General features: G+C 38.6%; 1 protein-coding gene across 1 annotated transcript in view; it reads right to left on the minus strand.

Moving 5' to 3' along the window:
* MLIP (muscular LMNA interacting protein) overlaps positions 1-22,856 on the minus strand; it is a 63,460-nt gene that overhangs the window by 17,153 nt on the left and 23,451 nt on the right. Inside the window, 8 exon segments of the mRNA XM_050315722.1 lie at positions 5,796-5,938; positions 5,941-5,977; positions 10,589-10,714; positions 16,115-16,159; positions 19,870-19,914; positions 21,604-21,663; positions 21,759-21,842; positions 21,925-21,990. Of these exon segments, the coding sequence (XP_050171679.1) occupies positions 5,796-5,938; positions 5,941-5,977; positions 10,589-10,714; positions 16,115-16,159; positions 19,870-19,914; positions 21,604-21,663; positions 21,759-21,842; positions 21,925-21,990 (606 nt within the window).

The raw sequence follows: 22,856 nt of genomic DNA on the forward strand, positions 1-22,856 counted from the left end.
TTAAAATGTAAAATTTCCAAAGGTTTATTAGCTAACTGATTACTTTTTCTTGATACCTGAATAATGTTTTTTACAATCCAAAAAAGCAGCGGGAAATTGCATAGAAACATTTGTGTTCAGTGAGGTCTAAGATATGAAGTTCTAGTAGCTTTGGCTGTTTTGGCATAATTTTCATTAAAGATGTTTTTCCTTCAGGTTTTGCTTTCTCCCTGTCTTCAATAAGAGGTGTACAAGTATTATTTTTTTTCTCATACAGGTTACACATGCTTCAAATCTCATTTGATATTTTTTACTCAATTATATATTTCTGCTATTGCTGTTAATAACAACCCTTACCTCTGGTTTGCTTCTGTTCTTTGTAATCTTGTCTTTTATCTTTTTACTATATTACAAGCAAAGACTTGTCCCCAGGTTGCAGTTCCCATTTGCCAAATCATTAATAGATATTTTTTAACATTCCATTTTCTACTGTTAAAGAATTTTTACAGAAATGGACTTGTATCCAATCCAAATCCAGTCATGAATCAGGATTCTAGCATAAGAGGCAGACTCCAAGTTACACTTGTCCCTAACACCACATGATGTGCCACAGAATTCCCTTCAAAAAGAAAGAGAGACATTAAAAGCAGATATTAGAAGTGTTGTAGTATTTGGACTGCTGTGTTTGCTTTGGTTGTTCTCCTAAAATGTGTTCCCATATTAATCTGAAGATGCAGAAGGCTAAGGTAAGACTCAGAAATTAGTTGCTAGCTAGGGCCAGAATTTCTGTTGCATTTGATAATGCTTATTGTATAAAAAATATCTGACTTAAAATGCACTATGCAGAAGACTAGATGCAATCACCCTAGAAAGCCAGGGATAAGGATGAACTCAAATTTCATACTATGTAGATACTTCTAAGAATTAAGACAAAGCATTTTAAAGCATTTTTGGGGCTTAAGATTGGTTTCATCTGTCCCAGCAGAGACAGCCTATATAAATGAAGAGACAGAAAGAAACAGAAGTGGCTGTAACTATGTTCCAAGAGGAAACTTGGACACTTCAAGGCATTCACTAGGAAGCATATTTCCATTTCTAAGCATACGAAGTACCCGCTGGGGCTTGATCCTACTGCGTTCAAGGAAAAACTGCTTTTTGTGTGCATGTTTTTTAAATGAACAGAAATACACCAAAGAAACACCAAAGAAATATTATCAACAGCTTCTCCTTGAGAAAATAGGATAGGAAGGCTCTCAAACTTTCCTAACTACACAGATCAAAAGGAGTGACACAATAATCAATTATTTATTTTTACCTTTGGAAGAGTTGTCTCCAGAGAAGTGGGTAACAGAGTTCATTCCAGGCAGTGCCAGACTTAGGGCACCTCCATGTTAAGTTTATGTTGCTGGCTCTCCTGTTGAACCTAAGCTACCTTCAAGTTCTGTTGCTAATTCAGTGCTTTTGAAGAAAGTAATTGATTACCAAGTTATGATCTTTCTAAAGAGCTTCATGAGAAATGCCTTTCTTTAAAGATTAACTGAGCAGGAACTCTGGATGCATTTTCTAAAGGCATTATCAAACAAAGTTAAAAATGATAGAAATGTCATCTAAGTATGATGTCATTGAAATAACTCACTAAGCCCAAGAAATTACATAAGAGAATATACAAAGGAGACACTGTAATATTAATTGTTAGCATATTCCCAACAAGGAGGTCCAATTTGCAGCACAGCACTAAAGAGCTGACTTATTTACCTCTACACTAAAGCAATTGTTCTGGAACACAGAAGAAGACTGATCAACCACAACACACCTACACAAGTACAACATCTAAATATCAAAGTTCAAAAGAGAGAAAGGAACTGTCTTCTAGAAGTAAAAGTAGCTGGGATGATGTCTGGGAAAAAAGTGCTTTTCCATGGCAACCTTGAAAGGCTGCTGTATTCACAGAATGTCAATACCCACTATGCTGCCATTAATCAAATATAAATTCCAATGAGTAGGAGATTGGATGACGAGGTAAATACCACTGATTTCATTTAAAAAATAATAAAGATTCCCTTTAAATATTCTGCTTACCTATGAGCCTGGAGACCTGCAAGTGATTATGGAAGGTTGACACTTTAAGCACAACTACATTTAGTGATTTCAAGAAAACTCCATTTAAGTCCAGGAAAAAAATTGGACTGGCTTAATCCCAAAGTTGGACATTAAAAAAAAAAACTTGTCCTCTGCTACTGTTATAAGTGATGCCTGATCAGACAGAAATGGTATTTTTTTAATATTTCTCATACTTTATGCAAAAAACCAGTTCCCTCCAATCCATTTTCAAAGGCTGTGTTGCTAAATATTTAACTGACAGGGAGATTTTCACATGAGTCCACATAAATCGTGTATTCAGCCTTGAATGACAGAAAGAAAAAGGAAGTTTTGAAAGTCAGTAGGCACGAAAAAGCCATCCCCAGCTGAGGGAGTTACACTCATTCATTCCTTGACTCTTCACTAGAGGAGGTCATTCTCCTTCCAAATGATGTCTGGTTTCCTAAAATCTAGTGGTCCCTGCCCTAACAGATAATTACATTGATTGTGCCTCCATGTGAATCATGGAATCATACATCAGCATGGGTTGGAAGGGTCCACCCTTTTGTGGGAAAGAGAGCCTAGGAGAGGTTACCTAGAATTCTGTCCAAACACATCTTGAAAACCTCCAGTGATAGGTACTCCACCGCCTCCCTAAAGAGGTTGTCCCAGTGATTGGTTCCTCTCACTGTAAAAAAAAATACTTTTGTATAACAACATGAAACTGCTTCTACTGCAAGCTGTACCCAATGTCCCTTGCCTTCTCCATGTGGCTCCCTGTGAAGAGAAAGCCTCCATCCTCTTTGTAACTACCTTTTAAGTACTGGGATACTGTGATGAGGTCCTCCTTGAGCCTTCTCTTCTCCAGGGGGAAAAGACTTCACTCCTTCAATCTTTCCTCATAGGGCAGGTTCCACAGTCCTTTGATGATCTTTGTGGCCTATTTGTGTACTCTCACCAGCCTGTTTGCATATTTTTTGAATTGTGGAGACCAGAACTGGACACAGTATTCCAGGTGGAGGTTTTTGCCCTTCCCTCTACACAGTCTTCTGTCAGAGGCTGGAGGGATTCCCATCAGAAGTAGGCTTTGAAGCTAACCACAGAGCTAAACGTTACCTCAGGCTCTCAATCACTGAAATAGCTGTATTCAAGTTCATCTTCCTAAGCTGTTTTGTTGCAATCAAAAGGAAATGGAGCTTTTTTAATTATACAAAGTTTAACTCATAATTATTCAGAACCAAGGAATTTAAATAAGAGCAGTAGTACCTCTGGTTGGGGGGCAGAGTAGGGAAGGAGAGGACAAGAGAGATAATAAGGTAAGTAAGAATAGAATCAGCTCACTTAAATGGGCAACATTTTTATTTCAGAAACAGCTTGTTCACAGATGCAAGGAGAGAGCCACAATACCTTGGTTCCCACTGTCTCCTCCCATCAAAGCTAAAACCACATTGTGAAATGATTTGGGACACAACTTACGGATTTCATCAGTTTGAACAGTTATAATCAACAAAACCTACCAAGTCTATCTTTCAGCTTCATCTGTGTAATTTCATCATCTGTGGAGATTCAGCTTCGAACAAAAACAATCTGGCATGAAGTCAAGGCTGCCTAAACACCACCACAGTGCCTTTCCAATAAAGCATTTCAGACAGAGATAGCTGTTATTTTCTTACACCCTAAGCCAGTAAATGAAATTATCCTGGGTTTAGGGCCTCACCATATCTAGTCACACTAACGTAAGACACAAGTGGTCATTCTGGTTTTTCCCATTTCTAAGGGAGCACTTGTTATAGATAATTTTTTAACAAAAGTGCAGGTGAAGAATAACAACCTCATTCACTGGGACCTCCTGTCCCTTCTCAATACTGTATTTATAACATATTTAGAAGGGTTATAAGAATTAATGCCAGCAGGTTTTGCCCTCTAGTGGAACATGAAGCAAAACACAACACATAATTAGAAGGGTAATAGGTATAGATTGATCATGTAGACCCTGACCACGTGTTTAGTGGATGCCTGGAGATACAGCAAGTTTCACGAGCAATGAGTCACACTGCATATCATCCCTTATCCTAAGAGATGAGGAGTGGAAGAACTGCAGGGAATGTACAGAGATAACAGTCCAGGTATAGTTGAGAATGGAAAAAAATTCGCATGCTAGCAGGATGTTGTTTACAGAAAGGGTCTAACTGTTTGAAATTTCAACACCTGATACCATGTTTTCTGCTACTTCAATTATTTATGACAAAAAATTAAATAATTTAAAAACCCCACAAACATTAATAGCTCAGAATGTATTGGGTGGTGCAGGAAATAATAGGCAAATATTGTCAGGATTTTTATCAACATATATTGACTCAAATGTTAAATATTCACCATGTGGAAAACAAAATTAATCTTCCTTTTCTTACAGAAGAATATTAATATTACAGATGAAAACCAAAAAAATTTCAAAAAATTCCAAGTGAAGAATATTTACTTTTGGGGTGAATACACCTCTGTTTGTATTAAGCTAGCCCAGTATTGACATCTGGTTACCCTGCTTCCCAAAAGAACACCTAACATGATATACCAAAAAATTAAACTATCTTAATTTTCTTCAGACAACTTTTCCCTGCCTTATTCACTTTTCTATTCAAATTTTTGACTTTCTAGCATTGTTTTCATTAGCAACAGCAAATACCCATTTTGATTTTTAAAAAATGGCTTTAGTGGTCATATGATCTATTTGCTTGTTCATGTGAATGCCCTTCAGTGAACCAGGAAACTTGTCAAAAAACACTTGATCATAAAATCATTGCTGCCTCAGTAAACAGGTCAGCCCAGTTCAGTAAAAATTTAAACTGAACAAAACCCAGCCTATCAAATGTGATCTGGTGAGGAAACCATGACATAGCCTAAAGAAACAGTACCTAATGACTGGTTTTAACCTCTTGCATCTCAAACAAAGCACGCTGTACATCTCAGACTGTGATAATCTCTCCTGGCACCAAGGTCTGATCATTTGCAGATTCTGTGTTAGGAAAAGAGGACATGGCAAGGATGCATCTGAGAGGTTCCAAACAACATCTTCTATGGACTTCCACAACTGATGCTTTTCTAGCACCAGACAGGGGCTCTATTGAGGTACCTTGTGCCAGCTGCTCTTCAAAAAGACTTCGGTTAAGACACAGGGCACAGTGTTCACCTTACAAAGCTCATTAGCCAGCCCTGTTACCCACACACCTTGGATTACAGACATTTTTGTCTAAATTCTCCACTGTTGTTTCAAAGAAACAGAACGTCAGCAATAACATGATGCCCTTTGTACTGGCAAGAGACAACTGCTTGTCAGGGTGATAGGTAGAGCTACTGTATTGCTCTCAGGTTATACTCCCTTTGCTCAGTCCCCAAGAAAAAAATAAATACCCCATTAATTTAATGTGGGTAAATGTTAAAAGTAAACTGAGAATGAGGGATGAAATAGATTATTCCTCCTTCAGAGAAGAAATAGTTTGAATGAAGAGTCATGGGAGCTCTGTCCTAGCTGGTCTGGAGGAAGCAAGACCTCACACAAGCTGTGCCAAGGAAAGTAGAAGCTATAATATCTCCAGGGAATCTGGAGATAGGCTTAGTTGAGATGCATCTCCCAGAGCACCCACCACTACTGAATCCTAATGACTCAGCTGAATTTTGACTAGAATTAAAATTATAAAAGTCTGACAAAGCTCTTGAATCACACCATACTTGATGCTCACCTTGTTGTACAAAGAGTTGTGTCTGTAGAGGCTACAAGAATTGTTGTGAACATCACATGTGATGGAAGACAAGTAGCTGAAAGGTCCAGAATTTAGACAGTCAGTGAGGGAGACGGATAGAGGATGCAAAGGGGACTTGGAGAAATCAGTTTAGTTGGATACAGAAGGTGTAGGAGAGCAGTCTTCGATGGGGGGGGTGGTGGGGGAAGAGTAAACAGAAACAGATTAATGGGTGCAAAAAAGAAGTTTGGGCAGAAAGCTAAGTGCAACTTTTTTACAGTTCATAGGTCTTGATGATTCACTAGAAAAAGTACTTGTGTGCACACACAAAAACTTGCTGTAGGTGTCCCACTGAACCAATTATACTTTTGACTAGGGTCCAGTGCATCTCCCTCCTGCTGCTCAACTGATGCTCAAGTGACAGAAAAAGAAAGCCCTGAAGGATCTTGTGCTAGGATAAAATGGCCACATTTGGGACATTTTATGAGAGGGTGGACTGGGGCCAAAACGAATATGAAAACAGTGCCTGAGACTTTAGATGACTCTAACAAACCTTTTCAGATATTTAAGAGTTAAACCAGTGAAGGTGCAAACACAACATATTTCACTGCTCTAAGTTGTCAGTAGTTAACAGTGTTTCTGGTTAAAAAAAAAAACAAACCACAATATGTATGTTCTTTTTGTACCTAAAGGATAAAATACTTTTTAAAAAAAGATTTTGGCACACATCTCACACTTAGGTTTTTGTCAAGGCTGCTGACATAATACATCCTGAGTTCTCACCAACTTGGCTGGCTGAGTTTAGACCAGAAACTTCCCTGTGCTATGCCTTTTGATCTCTAGAACAGAAAACTTGTGGCAAGAGCTGTGATTAGTTCCAGCACAAACTAATGCATTGCTCACCAAAATAGTGAGTGTGAGCAAAAAAGTGGATCAGAGCCTGGAAGGAGTCACTTCACACCAACCTTGCCTCCTTGTCAGAGGCACCAGTTCCGCTTCTGTTAATGAAAAACCTTGGCAAACTGGTCTCACAGGTTCATTCCAAGTGTAACTAATATCTCTTTAGTTCATCCTTATCTGGCTTCCTTCACTGCCTAAAGTGGTTTATTTTTTTTATATGACAAAGGAGTCTAAGTACATTCTTGCTAATAAATATTTGCAAGCCAATTAATTCTCTAACATTCTTTATGAGTCTTTTACTATTATGTAACAAAATGTCTTATTTTTCCCCCAGAAAGATTCTGTTTCCCCAATTTGAAATCAAAATCTTCATAAAGCCATCATATCAGCACTGTTCATGAGTTACATCTACTTCCGGTATATTTTGTGGTGCTTTTTTGAACAAATTGCAGCATACCTGCAAAATTATTGAAACGTTACTGAAATGTACTCAAATGAAAAAATTCCTTCTCATGATGGGAAAAATACCATCTCCAGTTAAGACATCCAAAAATGTGAAAGCTTAAAATGGTTGGATTGGAACCTCAGAAATAATATACTCTGTCTGTAAAAAGTGTTTGAAGGTGATATCCACAACCTCTTTACAGTCTATCCAGAACACAGATGAAAAGAGCTATCTGTGAGCTGAGTTTCGTCTTTTACAGATGATCTTTACCAATTTTTTTTTTCCTCTATTCATCACTTTGAATTGTCTGCACAAGAACAGCTACCTGTTACAGAAAAAACTGCTATTATTTTATAAGGGAAATGGTCTTTTTCCACATAGAGACTTGTCTTAATGAAATGAAAAGCAAACAAGCTACTCTCTGGTGTGCAAAAAAACCTTTGTGTTCAACAGAGGGACATGAAGCTGAGGGTCACAAGTTACAGCTGCCTGCATCATTATGTCTCAAACTGGATGTCACTCACATAGTCACCAGTGGTCAGTGTCACACTGGGAGGTTTGCAAGGACAAAGAGATACTACAGAGGTCTAAGAAAAATCAAAAGAGAGACATTAATAAAGCTGATATCATCTGGAATCTCATTTAGTCTCTATCCTCCTCAAAGATGTAGTCCGAAAGGGACTGTCATTTCAAGATGGTCTAGGTGAAGAAGGGCAGCAACATCATCAAGAGAGGTTGTTGTTCATAATAGTACTAGAGAAAAAGAAAAACTCAGAGAGAGGGAGGGGAAAGAAATGTAGGAGCTGAACCTCCCAGCATGACTAGGAAAATCTTCAAAGAAAACCTGAGAAAATCAGTAAGAGTATGAGCAGTTTTGCTCTCAGCCACAGTCAATGCCTGCTAAATTCTTATTTGAGGACAAGTGGATTAGCACCAGCTCTTCCACAGAGAGCAGAATGCTTAGCTCCTAGTCTCCTAGTTTTAATTCCCAGCTCGTTTATCCCATGAAAGCAGTAAATTTACCTGATTTGGGGGCAACACTGGCAGGAACAGCTCCCCCTCTCTGGAAGTCAGCCACCATGCAGCCAAAAATTCTCTCTTACTGAGAGCAGGTGAAGAGGGAGAATAAGTGTCTTTAAAGGCTAAAAATCCAGTGATTAGAGACAACCACAGCAATTTTCAAACTACTGTCTGGGCACCCAGCCCAGTCCCAGTCAGTGCTGCAGCACTCTTACAGGCACTAAAATCCCTCTGGAGAGTTTCACAGGTGCTGTAAGATTGTGAACATCCTCATGTGGGCACCCAAGTCTCCTCTACCCACAAGGGACTTATATTAGCACCATAAAACTACTCTGAGAGGCAAGAGCTGAAATGAAAAGCATATGCTGTCTTCTTCAGCACTTTAGTGTTTTCCCTAGATCGGATACGATTGTACTATTAACTGTCCTCCTAGACCACCACTAGAATCACATAGCCATTTCTCACACAAACAAAACCAGTTTCTGTTAAGTAAGTGAATCCATCTGAATACAAGTCACAGTACTTCTTTTTTCAGAATGAAGGTGTCTTAATAGACATCTTCTAAAATAACAAGTATTTTACAGAAACTTGTAATATTAATTGGGTTAGGATAAAAATATAAATTTATCAATATTATAAGGCACACAACAGTGTTCTTTCAAATAAAGGAAGAAAAATTGAGCATATTAATTGTGAAATTACCTTTTCTAGCTATTAAAGTCAGTGCATGATTTTTTTCTTTCATTTTAATATGTAGCTTTAATATGAAATTATTTTGGCTTCTGTTGTAACAACCACATTGATTAATGGACTTCAGTACTTCAGTAATATGTACCACAAGTAACTTATAAAGTGTAAGTTGATTGGTTTCCACAGTTAGCTTCAAATGTCAAAATGCTTCAAGCTATGGCAATAAGTCCAGGTTTGTATTTGCCTGAAAAGATGAAGTTTGATGATTACATCATTCTTTCATCAGCAAACCTATAGCCAGCAGAATCAGTGCCCAGACCTGATGAAAGAGAGGCATGAGTTGGCTCTGCCTTTGCAGGAAGGCTCCACCGAGGTGGCCTAGGGCAGAAGCTCCCCAGCAATAGCTCCAGGTCCGCTCTCCTGCTCTTTCATTCCAGACAAATGGAAGTACAGTACCTTGGCATCAAAAGGTTTTCAGTAAGTTAAAGCATGAATAATGCACTATCAACTCACCTGTGGTATCTGAACTCAAATTTTCACAGTCAACATCAAAAGTTCAGAGTAAAATTGTAAATCACTATTTTAGTTCATTTTTTTCCTTATATTTCATGTAAACTCTACATTCTATAGAAACCTTCTGATGCCACTCATATGTGTTGCTGGAATCCACTTATACTGTAATTAATTCACCTCTCTTTGGACTGCTGCAATACCCTTGAAAAACTTGGATTTTTCTACAGCAAGTTATGAGGACGAAAGAACTAAAATTAAAATCTTAATTAAATTCTCTTCTAAAGGGAGAGAGCTGCCATTGCTTAAATTTCTAGTGTGACTAGGGAGCCATAGGAGTAAGAGAAATTAAATTATTATGGTATTTTCTTCACATTGTGTCTGACAAGAGGACTATTGGCTTAATTTTTCTTCCCTCCAGATGGAAGATTTGAAACATATTGGATAGCTTAATAACAGGGACGTTTAGATTATGAATCACATTTAAGGTTTATTTGGCAATAACACACACAAACAGAAATGTATGAGAAAAGGCTGTCAGTGCTGTTTATCTGAGGTTTTTCCAAGATAAGGACTCACAGGTCAGCAAAGTTCAAGATGTGTTTTTGCAAAGTGATCCTATGGCTTCAGGCAGAGGGCTGTGGAAGAAGAGAGCACCTTTGCTGCCCCACAGGCTGCCCATTAATGCCCCTCACATGTGGTAGAAGAACTGTACCCTCAAGCTGTGGAGTAACATGGATATGAACCTTGGGAGCTACACACTGGGGAGTGACATAGAAACACACTGGGGCTCCTCTTCAGTCTTCCTTAGAGAGGGAAGAGTGAACCTTGCCAAGTCCTTGCTGTCATTTCTCTTTTGAGAAGATTCTGGTCTTGGCCCCAAATGAAAGAAGAACTTTCTAATAGATCTGATCTAGACACCTGCTTGACAGGGAAGCACAAGATTACAACTTTCTTTTTTTATAGTGTTTCCTACAGACATCATAAAGTGATCCTCTACTCAACAGACAGGTTTTCACATTATCAGAAAAAACGTCCCTGTGGAAAGCCCAGCTGCCCACCTCCAGCTTGAAGACCTTCCTTTAGTAGCCAGGTGCCCCTTGGGGAATCATCTAACTTTGCCAAAAAAAAAGAAGAGACCAGGACAAAATCAGAAACTCTGTTTATTCCATCATCTTTAAGGAAACTAGCTGAGGCTATAAAATCCTTCAGAGTGAAAGCTACTCACCTGTTCAATACCTTGATCACTGATTTCTTCAAGGTACTTTTTAAAAGGATTGGGTTGATAGGGCTCCTCCTTTTGCTGTGCACTCTTTCCTTTCACCAGCATGGGACGAATGACACCGGGTTTTGTCTTGACCCATAGAACACGCAGGAGAAAAGAGATGGAAGAAAAATAACATAAAATACTGTACTGACTAGATTTTGAGAAGTTTTATGAATGATATATTTCAGCACCAAAATTATTCAGGTGTCATGCTGCCTGGACTACTTTTAATGCAGATTGTAGACAAAAATGGCAAGAGACGTTTTTAGGCACAGAACCTCATAGCTACTGAGCTGTCAGTAGCTCAGTATGGTTTGTGGGTTTTGCTGTCTGTTTATTTGCTGGCTGTTCAGCTGCATCTTGATAAGTTCAAGTCACACTTTATGCACAACTACACTTCTGCTTTCACACTAGGCTGCTCAAAACACGAACTGTGAAACAAGGAAAGACAACTTGTGATGATGTAATTTAACTTACAACCAGGTTAAGGGAAAGTCTTTCTGAGGACTAATAGCAATGATTGTATGCTGGATTTTATAGAGTCATAGAATCACAGAATCATTTAAATTGGAAAAGGCCTCTAAGATCATCAAGTCAAACCATTGACCTACCACTGCCAAGTCCAACACTAAACTGTATCCTTAAGTGCCACAGCTTTCCAGCCACTCTGCCCCAAACCTGTAGTGTTCCATGGAGTTGTCATGACCCAAGTGCAGGACCTGCTTCTTGGCCTTGTTGAAACTCATACAGTTGGCCTCAGCCCACCGATCCAACCTGTCCAGATCTCTCTATAGAATCTTTCTACCCTCCAGCAGATCAACACCCAATTTAGTGTCAACTGCAAACTGGCTGACTGTGCACTAAATCCTCTCATACAGATCATTGATAAAGATACTAAGCAAAACTGGTTTCAATACTGAGTCCTAGGGAACACCACTTGTGTATTCCCACAGCCACTGGCTGGATTTAACTCCATTCACCAACACTCTCCAAGCCTGGCCATCCATCCAGTTTTTCACCCAGCAAACCACCTGTCCAACACATGAGCAACCAGTCTCTCAGGAGAATGCTGTGCAAAATAGTGTCAAAAGCTTTACTAAAGTCTAGATAGACAACATCCACAGCCTTTCAATCATCCACTAAGCAGGTCACTTTGTCAAAGAAAGAGATCAGGTTAGTCAACCTGTACTTCTCTAGATCCTCCTTGTGGCCTGTCTTGTAGATGGATATCTCATTTGCTCACCTCCAGTCAGCTGGAACCTCCTCAATTAGCCAGGAGTGCTGGTAAATGATTAAAAGTGGCTCAATAAGCACTTCTGCCAGCTTCCTCAGTACCCATTTGGCCCTGTGGACTTGTGAGTGTCTAGGTGGTGTAACAGGTAGCTGACCATTACCCCTTGGAATATAGGGACTTCATTCTGCTCCCCACATCCTTCTTCCAACTCAGGAGGCTGGTACTCAAAAGAACAATTGGTCTCACTATTAAGATTGAGGTAAGGAAGGCATTAAATACTTCAGCGTTTTCCTCATTCTTTGTCACTATCTCCTGATATCCAATCAAAGATGGAGATTCTCCTTAGCCCTCCTTTTGTTGCTGATGTATTTATAGAAACATTTTTTATTGTCTTTTACATCAGTGGCCAGATTTATTTCTAGTTGGGCTTTGGCCCTTCCAACTTTCTCCCCCCATAATCTCTAAACATCCCTGTAGTCTTCCTGAATTGCCTGTTCCTTCTGCAAAAAGGTATAAATTACCATTTTTTCCCCAAGTTTTAGCCAGAGCTCTCTGTTTAGCCAGGCCAGCCTTCTTCCCCAAGAGCTTGTCTTTCAGAACATGGGGATGGCTTGCTACTGCCCCTTAAATATTTCCTTCTTGAAGAATGTCCATTCTTCCCACATTCCTTTGCTCTTCAGAACTGACCCCCAAGGGACTCTGCCAAACAGCCTCCTAAACAGGCCTGTCCGAAAGAAGGCAGAATGTGATTCCAGTAATCTATCTCTTGTACTCCCTGGTACTCTTCAACCTGTTCACCTCCTCCCAGGGTGCTGTCACTGAGTGAAGGAGCTCCTCTACATGGGCCCACCACCTCCCACAGGGGTTTTCACTGCTGTTGCCATGGCTCCTGGCACCATTCTCAGCTCCCTCTGAGGTTCCCCTGGCTTGGGAAACCCCTCTGCGCACCCTGCTAGAATACTCCACTGCCGATCATGCCAGCACCAGAGCTGCTCCCCTCAGTGACTGACTCACAGTATCTTTAACAGTTCACCTGGAAAAGTGGAATTTTAGTGAATTTAATCAGCATGGATATGTGATACCCATAATTTCAGACAAATTGGATTGTTTAATCAAGAAAAAATTCCTTGGTTAGCCACCAGTCAACCCAAAAATTTTACTATGAACTTCTCAATTCAGTACATCGGTGATTTTTTGAATTCTTACAGTAAAATCTAACAAGATGTATTGTGGCATCAACTCTAAATGGAGGTTAAGGGATAATTTTTAAATAGACTTGTTCAGTAAGGAAAAAAAAAAGGAAGAAAAAGCATACTTTCTCACTGTAATTTCATAAGTTAAGTTTCGGAAGGTCTGTTATTGAATTTAGAGTTCTAAATAAGTCAATTGTGTTCTTCTCTGTTATGACTACCCCGTAGAAATTGGGTGATCCCTGTCACAACTTATATAGGTAACAACAGGTCTGCTGCTGAGCTCCTTCTGTGATTGCTGTACAGAGGGGCAGATTGCCCAGCTGGGACTGAGAACAGGTGCTGTCACAACTCCCCATCCTCAGTATCCAGCTGGGTATAAAAATACAGAGAAAAAACTTGATTTACTATTATATTTATTTATACAATATATTTGTACACTTAATAACACCATGCTGTCTATTTATAAGAGCAGTAGACTTCTGCAGTCTGTCTGGAAAAAAAGTAAGCAGCTTATTATGAAAGCAAGCTTAAAAAGATGCAGCTGAGATTGCTGGATGCAGCATGCAAACTGAGTTATGGATCACCTTAAAATGAGATCTGCAGACAACCAGCAAGGATAAGGCAAGAGGGGTGTCCATTGGAGGGGAGGGTACAGGAGGCAGGAAATGTCCTGATGTTTTGTGCTCTGTTTCTGCCCTGGGAAAGGACAGAGCAGTGCCCAGGGTCTGAGGTGAAGACAGCAGAGGCAGGGAGGAGCACAATGCATTTGGGAAGAGCAAAGCCCAGGAACCAAAACATCTTCCCTTAGCTTTGTGTTTTATCCCCTCCTCCCTCCTTTCAACAGGTTGGGTCACTTTCATTTGCCTCCTAAGTAAGAAAAATATACAGCTGAAAGCAAAAAATCAGCCATGCAGTCATATTGTTTTTAAAGAGTAATAACTGTCAAGTTATTATTATTATTACTCTTACATATCAAAAACTTTTTAATTACAAAGATCAACTTAGTGAAAGTTGCAGTGCTCATTTAATGAATTTATGGTCCATAGTTCATGACTTATCTTTGTAGGATTCATCATAAAATACTTATTTTCCTATCAACATTTCTGAAAAGCATCCGTAAAAATGTCTGGCTTTCAACAGAAAGGTAAATATAAAGCTAAAAAGAAAGGTTCACTTGTTATTGAGTCATCATTACATACAGACAAAGGACTTGTGGCCTTCTAGCACTCCTCCACACCATGTAACCACGCAATTAAAAGCCCATTGAGGTACCTGAAATCATCAAGGATAAGCTACTCTCCTTATGTAAGAAACCTCTTCCAAAAGCATGAGGTAGAAATGCTTTTAAGGTCACATTTTCCAAACAACAATCATGCACTCAAGTGCTGACTGAGTCATATGTTTATGTCTGATGCTGCTAACAGAGTGACAGATATCAACCAGAATTCTAAATACTTTATTAGCTCTCTGAGAAGCTACATAAAATCTTTGATCCAAAACTAAAAACTTGAACTCTCCTTGACGGTGGTTGTCACAGCTGACACTGCTGAGAAACAAGCTAAAACTTAGTTTTGCCAAGGAAAATGTTGGTCTTCCTACAATAACATTAAAAAATGGTAAAGGCTATTATGGTACCGCTGGGCTGCCATGATACGTTTACAGTCCTTCCAACAAATTACACAGGGCCCAGACACAAGTTCCAGAGCTGACTCATAATCAGAGGTACTGATTTAGTGCCACAGTGCTCTCTGGCATGTTTTTGGCCCAGGTCAGCAAGTGCACAATCAGAAATAAGCTATAGGCTGGGCCTCTCTATAGGAAGTATAGACGTAGCCACCCTCCTTCAGGGTATTTTGCATGAAAATGAGCCTTGCACGATATTTGTCTGAAAAGTCAGACAACTGAACTTCTCATTGGCAGGTGTATGGCCACGTTCACCTCTAAGTTTTTCCTCTGCTGTTATGACGCTGACTGGCCCTGAGATCTTGCTGAAAATGGTGGGTCAGGTCCCAATTGCAACCCCACCCCTGCTCACATCACGGGGGTTGAAACTAGTTGGTCGCTAAGGTCCCTTCCAACCCAAACCCTTCTATTATAGTGAGTCAGAGACTACCCGAAAAGAGAAGTAATTTGCCAAATAATAAATCCTGCACAATTTCTAAGTCAAAATGTAACTACTGAAGAATAACTCATGAGTGGAGATCATGGTGTGCTCAGAGACAACATTGCTGCCTGAACAAAAACACGCACAAGAATTCCAGTGTAGTGATAGCAACTTAAAACCAGTGAAATAAAATAGTTAGTTAAACAATTACAATAGTTACTAAAAAAAAAAAAAAAAAAAAAAGAAAAAAAAAAGAACTGTCAAAAGGATGAAATGGTTATAAATGACTGGAATACTGGAATGCTACTTAAGACAGTAACATTGAGAGAAGCTGTGCATCACCTCATAAAGAGACTTGAAGAGACCAATAAATACTGAAATGTTCAAAGAGCAGTGCAAAAGAGAAGTGAAAAATGGAATAAGGAGGAAAAGGCTCTGAAGATAGGAAGTTAAGAATCTAAGAAAAAAAAATCTAGCCCTTAATATCAAAATGTCATGCATTAGGCCAACAAAGACTTTGAGAAAAAAACTTGCTAAATTTCCTCACAATGAAATGTCTCTGGGGCCAGTAAATATAACTGAGGCATAAAAACCATTCATGAAGAAGAGAAGATCAAGGCTGAAAATTAATTCCCCACTTCAGATTTCCCCACAGGAATACTTAGGAAAGTTGTCACATTGTCAAAGAAATATTCTGGAGGAACTGCCTCAAGTACAGTGTTAATAACACAGATTTGAGAAAAAATCAATAAAACGAGCAATTAAAGCTCAAGGAATAAATAAAGTTGTAAAGCAATTCCAGTGTGAAACCATGAAGGGGACCAGGAATCACAAATCCATACATGTGACATTTCAAGCTGTGCAAAGTCGTAGGAACAAATTATACTGAAGAGCAGAATTAGTATACAATTGAAAAAATTTTGAAAAACAGTGTATCAGAGTTGTGCCATACATACCATCTGACTCTCTGTTACCATAGGCACCGATTTGTAAAGGCTGGCCTGCAAAAAAGGTGAATATACACAGTATTATATACAATATCATAGTGATTATAACAATGACAGAAGAAAAATCCATGTACAGCACTATGCTTAGCCACAGAAGCTTTTCCCACTGATGCAGTAATATGCAATTGGAAAGAGAATATAAAACATTCTCATTTCTAGTTTATTTCTAGATATAACCAAATATAAATGCTTATTGTTAAGATTTTAGAGATTCTTTTCTCCAAGTGCAAAAAAATTTCACTTTTTCACCTTGATCTAATCTTGAAATTTAAAGCCTTACTTTTCTGAGCCTGTCATTGTCTGTTAATTTGCAGCATCGATGTCATTAACACTGTCAGTTGTACTGGGACCTCAGTCCAATCTTCTCAACCCTTTCTGACTTTACAGTGGGGAAACCAGAATAATACTACTTAAGCAATATCTTTTTTTTCTTTATCTGAGTATACATTGAACAGCAGGGACCCTGTTTTCCAGATTAATGACAAATGTAATGAATGCAAAGTAGCTGAGTGTGTGTGTGAAATAACCATGTGCCACTTATTTGTCCTCACACCAGTGAGATTCGGGTGCATTGATCTCTCCTCCCAACTCCTTCAAGCCCTGTAGGAGTACCATTGGATAATACAGTTTTTCTGTATAAATAGCATGACCTTCCTTCATGTAGGTGTGATCTGGAGGCCTTGAGACTCTAAAATGGGAATACTCTTCAGTACAGTGGTAAAAAAAGTACGACAGTTAGATGTTAGATGTTATAAGCTGGAGTAGATAACAAGTCAATGCCATTACATCTTGCACCCTCTACTAACTACAGTTAGATTTTTATCAACTCAACTAGATGTTTCTCTCACTGTTTCAGTTATAAAAGTAAATCCAGCATGTTTAAAAAGGGAAGTTTTCTTCTTTTGTTATCTTGTGACAAAGACCTTTGAGAGATGTGGCCACCGAACTCCAGCTGTGGGCTCTCAGGTGCTAAGTAGAGATGTTTAGTCACTCCGTGGACCTCTTGGTTCTACTCCTACTTTGGTCTTAATAGCAGAGTCGACATGAGTCATGGTGGAGGACTGTGCTCCTTACTGAGAGCACCCACAACTCTAAACACAGATGCTGCTGGAGGAAACCTTCCCAACCAGTCAGGGGCTGAATCCCAAGCAGTTGTGATTTAGCACTAAATCTACACGAAGTGCCTCTTCTGCCCTTGACAGAGTAAACTAGAGTTTTCAGTAGTGGTTACTTATGTACTAGGGACTCATTCCTACCACGAACCAGCCATGTGCAGTGGCTAATCTTACTATGAGCTTAAAGACATCAAAACACTTCAGAATGATCTACAAATACAAGCAGGATGGAATAAATTGTCTAAATTCAGTGGCGCAAATTAAGAATAAATCTCATTTCAAAGGGGTTACCTGAGATATGTGTGAGCACAGCAGACCACATACAAAGAAAACTACTTATTTCTGCATATCTGTGTGCATTTTTAGCTGCTTCATGTTCTCCCATCTTTTTCACTTGTGATTCATATCTATAACACTTAAAAAAATTTTTTAGACTGGAATTTTCAAGAAGAGCAAAAATGTCAATAATATGGACATTAATTTTTCCAATTAATCAGGAGAAATTCTTATTTTGAGAATTATTATTCCAAATCAGTGGTATCATCCCTACAGCCAACAGATATGCACTATTATAAAATGGTGAATGGGATCCTATCAAAGACCATACAGTTTTAAAAGTTATTAAATTGCAGCTATAGTACTTAGTTGTTAGCTGGTACAAACTGCTGTAATTTCACTGAAGTCAGTGATGCTTTCATACTTTTTATACACTCCCTTGCTACTTGCACAGTTATTTACATCCCTAAATGGTTCTGTGTACATGAGAAAATAAAAGGTAGTTGAAGACAAAGCAAATCTATGACATTTTAATTGTTAAATGGCAGGCTATTCCAACATATTTGTGTATCTACTACTCTATATAATCTATTGAAGCAATTAACAATATAATAATGTGTGCATACATATACCTTTATATGTTTGTGGTTATAAATAATACTTTAGCATTACTCATAAACAGATTAAAGTTTCTGTTTTAACAAAAATGCCCTCAAAACAACATTTTGACAAGTATCTAAATATTAGACAGCATAAATATAAAAGGATTAAGAAAATAATATTGCTAAATTAACATTTTAATTTTTTCCAGTAAAATTAATTGCATAAACTAAAAGCCTCCTACTCAAAAGCAAAAAATAAGATTTGGAATAAGAAATAAAAAGATGGGTAAAAATTAATACTACGAGACAGCTCAAAGAGTCATCCAAGACCTCCTGGTATTACTCACAAATTGTGATGTATAGATGCTATTTGGGACACCTGAAACATCCCTCAGGAGACTCTGCTGCAAAGTACAGCTGGCAGAGTCCAAGAAAGTCTGGATCCACCAAGTTCAGGCACCACAGCACAGCCTGGGAACCTCAGTCTGTTTTCTGACACACAGAAAATTCAATACGCTTGCACAGCTTATAGGAAAGGTTAGCTTATCAATAATCCCCTTTGTTCTTCCCAGACATGTTTTTAAATATTGAATTTCTTTTCTTTATCTAGAAAGTTCCAGTGGAGACTTGAAATAAAAGTGTTTGTAAGGGTGATTTTCCATGCCAGCAAAGAGAAACTAACTGTATCCCTAGGCATATAAGTTGGATGCCTGAATTTATGGTATATGCCAGCCACAGTTTTGAGAGCTGGAGATCTGCATTGGAGTGGTATTAAATACACTCTGTTTTCACAGACTACCTCTCAAGTACACTCTTTTATTTCATTAAAAAGCTTTCTTCCGATATTCTTCCTAATTAATATGAGCCAGCACAATCTGTCAAGTAAAAATCACAGCATGCAATAAAATATGCATACTGCCACATTCAAGCAGCAAGATTGATCAGTCAAGCATTGTACTGTCATAAAACTGGGAGACCTTTATTGCTTTGCCAGCACTGCTTTGATTTGAGGTTCAATGGAAGTGCTGAATAATGAATAGTAAGCTGAGGATTCTCACCCCATGACTAGATTAGCTGCAAGTATAATGCAGAAACTGTGTGTGCTAGTGAGAATTAAAATGTTAATTGGGTTTAATGTTTCAATAATTGAATAAATTACTCAATATAGATATTTTCATCATATGTTGGAAAATGTGTGTATGTGACAAAAAAGCTTCTATTCATCTAAACTGTGGGGTTTCAGCCAGCTCTATACCTTGAAAAGAAAAGTTTGGGTCAACCACAAATTCTGATGGATAATCAAGAACTAAAGGACTTCTACCAAAGCAAGTCCTATACAATGCAGGCTGAGCCCAAACAAACCCTTCAGCACCCATAACAGTCTGTTTGCCAAATAGCTGAGCTTTTGCCCCATGCTTGAAGGAAACAACAACAAACAAGTACGTGAGGAAATTAATTTTAACATCATATTCATAGAGGTAAAATTATCAACAGACACCACACTGAAGAGACTCCAGACATGATGGATTTACAACAGTGAGAAGACATCTCAAGTCTCAATTGCCAGCACTGTAATATATTCACTTCACTGTGTTAGTCAACACCTGATGTCACAAGCAGAGGTCTGTGCAGAGTTACCCAGTGTTGTGTAAGAGGAGAAAAAGTAAACATTTCTGCATGAAAAATATAGAGTAATTATAAAAGCACTTACATATTTGGTTTCACGTCCAGCTGCTTTCTGCAGTGTTGTTGAAATCTTGTAAAAAAAAAAAATACATAAAAGATATATTTAGTTACTCCGAAGAGTAACTCCAAAAGGTTTTCAACATTGTGAGAAGTTATTAATTGCTTAAATTCAGGAAAACTTAAGTTTTCCAGAAATAATCACACAATACGTAAGAATAAGGTATGTTTAAGTTTTCCTTGGTAGAAAATACTACTTATACTGCTCAAAAACATTGAACACCACTCTATTGAGGATGACATTTAATTTATCTCTGTGAACTCTTGTAACAAAATGCTTATTATTAGATACATGTGCTTGCCCCATGAACTTTAAGTTACATTTGCTCACAAAATAACCTGAAATGTTATGTTTCTATGCTCTCATTTGTAAGAACTTGCTTTCATGTGACTAAAAGCATTTACTTGTACACTCTTATTTTTTTCTTGTCTATGACCTTCTTTTACCTTCTGTTAAGCACTTTTTTTATCTTATTCTGAGATCCTCACAATCTTTAGCTTGGTCCCCATCCTGCATCCTGTTAAACTCACCTTTTGCCCACTTTATTTGGTTTCATGACTGCTAACAGATACCTTCCATTCTCAATTGCCCAAGGAAGTAGGTTTTGGATGCTACAGCTCACGTTAGTAATAGCATTTTAACCACTTCAGATACTTCAGGCATTGGAAAACATACTCTCAATAACAACATCTGCCTGCTTCTTCAGCTGCCATCAAGTTTGTCTTTCAGACTCTTGAAATTCTATTCACCACTGCATGCTGATTGACAGAAGTAATTTCAAAAATGAAAACTAACTTTGAAGTTTACACTGAATATAGCCACTCAGAAATGCTGGATCTGTGCCCTATTTTTGCATGGTGAACTAGACATTCCACAGGATATTTTGAATGTGTTCATTTGCCATAAATTCCTTTCCTCCCATTTCCAGTTGGATTTCTGCCATTTTCATTTTCCTACAGCTAGCAGGACCAACTTAAATTTACCTGGAGCAAACAGAATACAGGACCTTCTTCCACTGGTTAGTCATTCTTCTGAACCCAGAAGTCACATCAGTACAACTTAATGAAACCAGAAGTTTAGAAACATAAAATTAACCCTGCCTCTCACTACCTGTTTCTTAGTTATTTAGGATAAATCAATATTGCAGACATCATCCTTCTAGGAGAGGCCACAGTAAAAATGAAATCAGAACTTTAGAGCAATCTATTTATTAATTTAATTATCCCATTAATTGAAAATCAATAATGAACATGAAGAAAACCCAATGTTTTGAAAGATGCTTCCAGTCAATGAAGCTAGAACACTACTTTCGTTGCTCTGTAGCAGAGTTGCTCGTCCCATAGATGGGACAAAATCTGGGAGATGGCCAGAGACCCTGTGATATGGCAAGCAAGGTATGAAGGATTTCTTCCTTGTGGATGCCAGCTTCTGAAGCCTTAATACACGGTTTCTCTTCCATAATATTTCTCTCTCTGACTTCACGAAAGTGTCCTGCAACAAACACCGCACTGACTTCAGGGCTATAGCTCTGTCCTTCCATGTCTTTTAAACCATCAGACACTTCTCCCGATGTTGCATCTCTCAGCTGCAGCTTTGCATTGCCACCAGTTTTACAGCTGCAGTAGATTATATTGTGATTTTGCTTGCCTTGATATCTACTTGGAAAGAGCCTTTAGTGTGTGGGTGGGCTTATTCACCTACCTTGCCAATATCTGACTCCATGCTCATCTGCAGAAAACTTGGAGAAGACTCACACCGGCGCTGTAAAATTATTTTCAAAAGAGAATGGACTTATTAATGACAAGAGACAAAAGAAAAGAAAGAGAAAAAGTCAATTCCCCATACTGCTGGGTTACCATAGTCAACGGATCCTGCAGGACTTGATCAATGACAGCACACAGCTCTTCTGTTTGTTGTCTAAGCTGGGCAGGGGAGCACATCTGAAAAAGAAGGATTGATCGCTCAGTTAACCTTTGCTTTTTGTTTTCAAATACAGATGTGAAAGGTAAATAACAGCACTACCTCTGAATGAGTGTCCAAGGCGGTGCCTTCACTCGCACTCGCAGGTTTCATTGGCTCTTCTAATGCCTGCAATTCAAGAGTAATTGGTGTGATACAGAGTTCAAAATTTTAAAAACCAAACAAACGTACACTTTTGTCAGCATTCTGTTTAAAAGGGTGGTACTTTCTATTTTAACATAAAAAGATGGGGAAAAAAAGAAATTATAGGCCTAGTAATGTTCTTCAGGTTACCAGCACATGATTCTGAATGAGAAGGGGGTTTACAGAGGAGAGTATTCAAGGAGGGTGAATTGTCTCTACTTTTAGAAATCAGAAACTACCAGTTTAAATTGTCTTCTTCAACAATGTCCCCTCCTTCCCAGTAAATGTGACAGTGTGAGTGTGTACTGTGTGCCACAGAGGTGTCAGGTGGCTGCCACCACAGGAGAGCCACCACATGGACAGGAATGCAGGCAGACAAGGCAGGGACCCAAGAATACAGGACCCTTTATTTTGCTCCAGTAGATGTTTTCTGTAAAAAGTGTCGCCTGTTCAAAGAGGATGGTGATTTCACCTTGCAACAAAAACAGTGCTTGACATTCTTGGGTTTTATCCAGAAATCAGAAATGTATAAAGAAAAATATGTTCTGTACATTTGTAATCTCGCACTAAGCAGCTATACAATATCTCCAGAACAAACACAAGCTTCTTGTGCTTGAAAATACCCATTGCTTTCCTGTACCCATACTTGAAACAGGTTTGAGAACAGCGGGAATCATTTTGCTGAACCCTTCACTTCATATGGAAACTCACAAAACACCCTCAAAAGCCAAAATCCACTGCTCAGTTCCCTTTTCATCTTCATCCAGCATCTGCAAAGCACATTCTCCCTGCCATCACCCATTTTTGCTTTGAAGTGATTTTCAAGTAGACACCTGCTGAGACCAAAAATT

The sequence above is a fragment of the Myiozetetes cayanensis genome, unplaced genomic scaffold, assembly GCF_022539395.1.
Source record: "Myiozetetes cayanensis isolate MyiCay16 unplaced genomic scaffold, myiCay2020 scf2-11, whole genome shotgun sequence".
Lineage (NCBI taxonomy): Eukaryota > Metazoa > Chordata > Aves > Passeriformes > Tyrannidae > Myiozetetes > Myiozetetes cayanensis.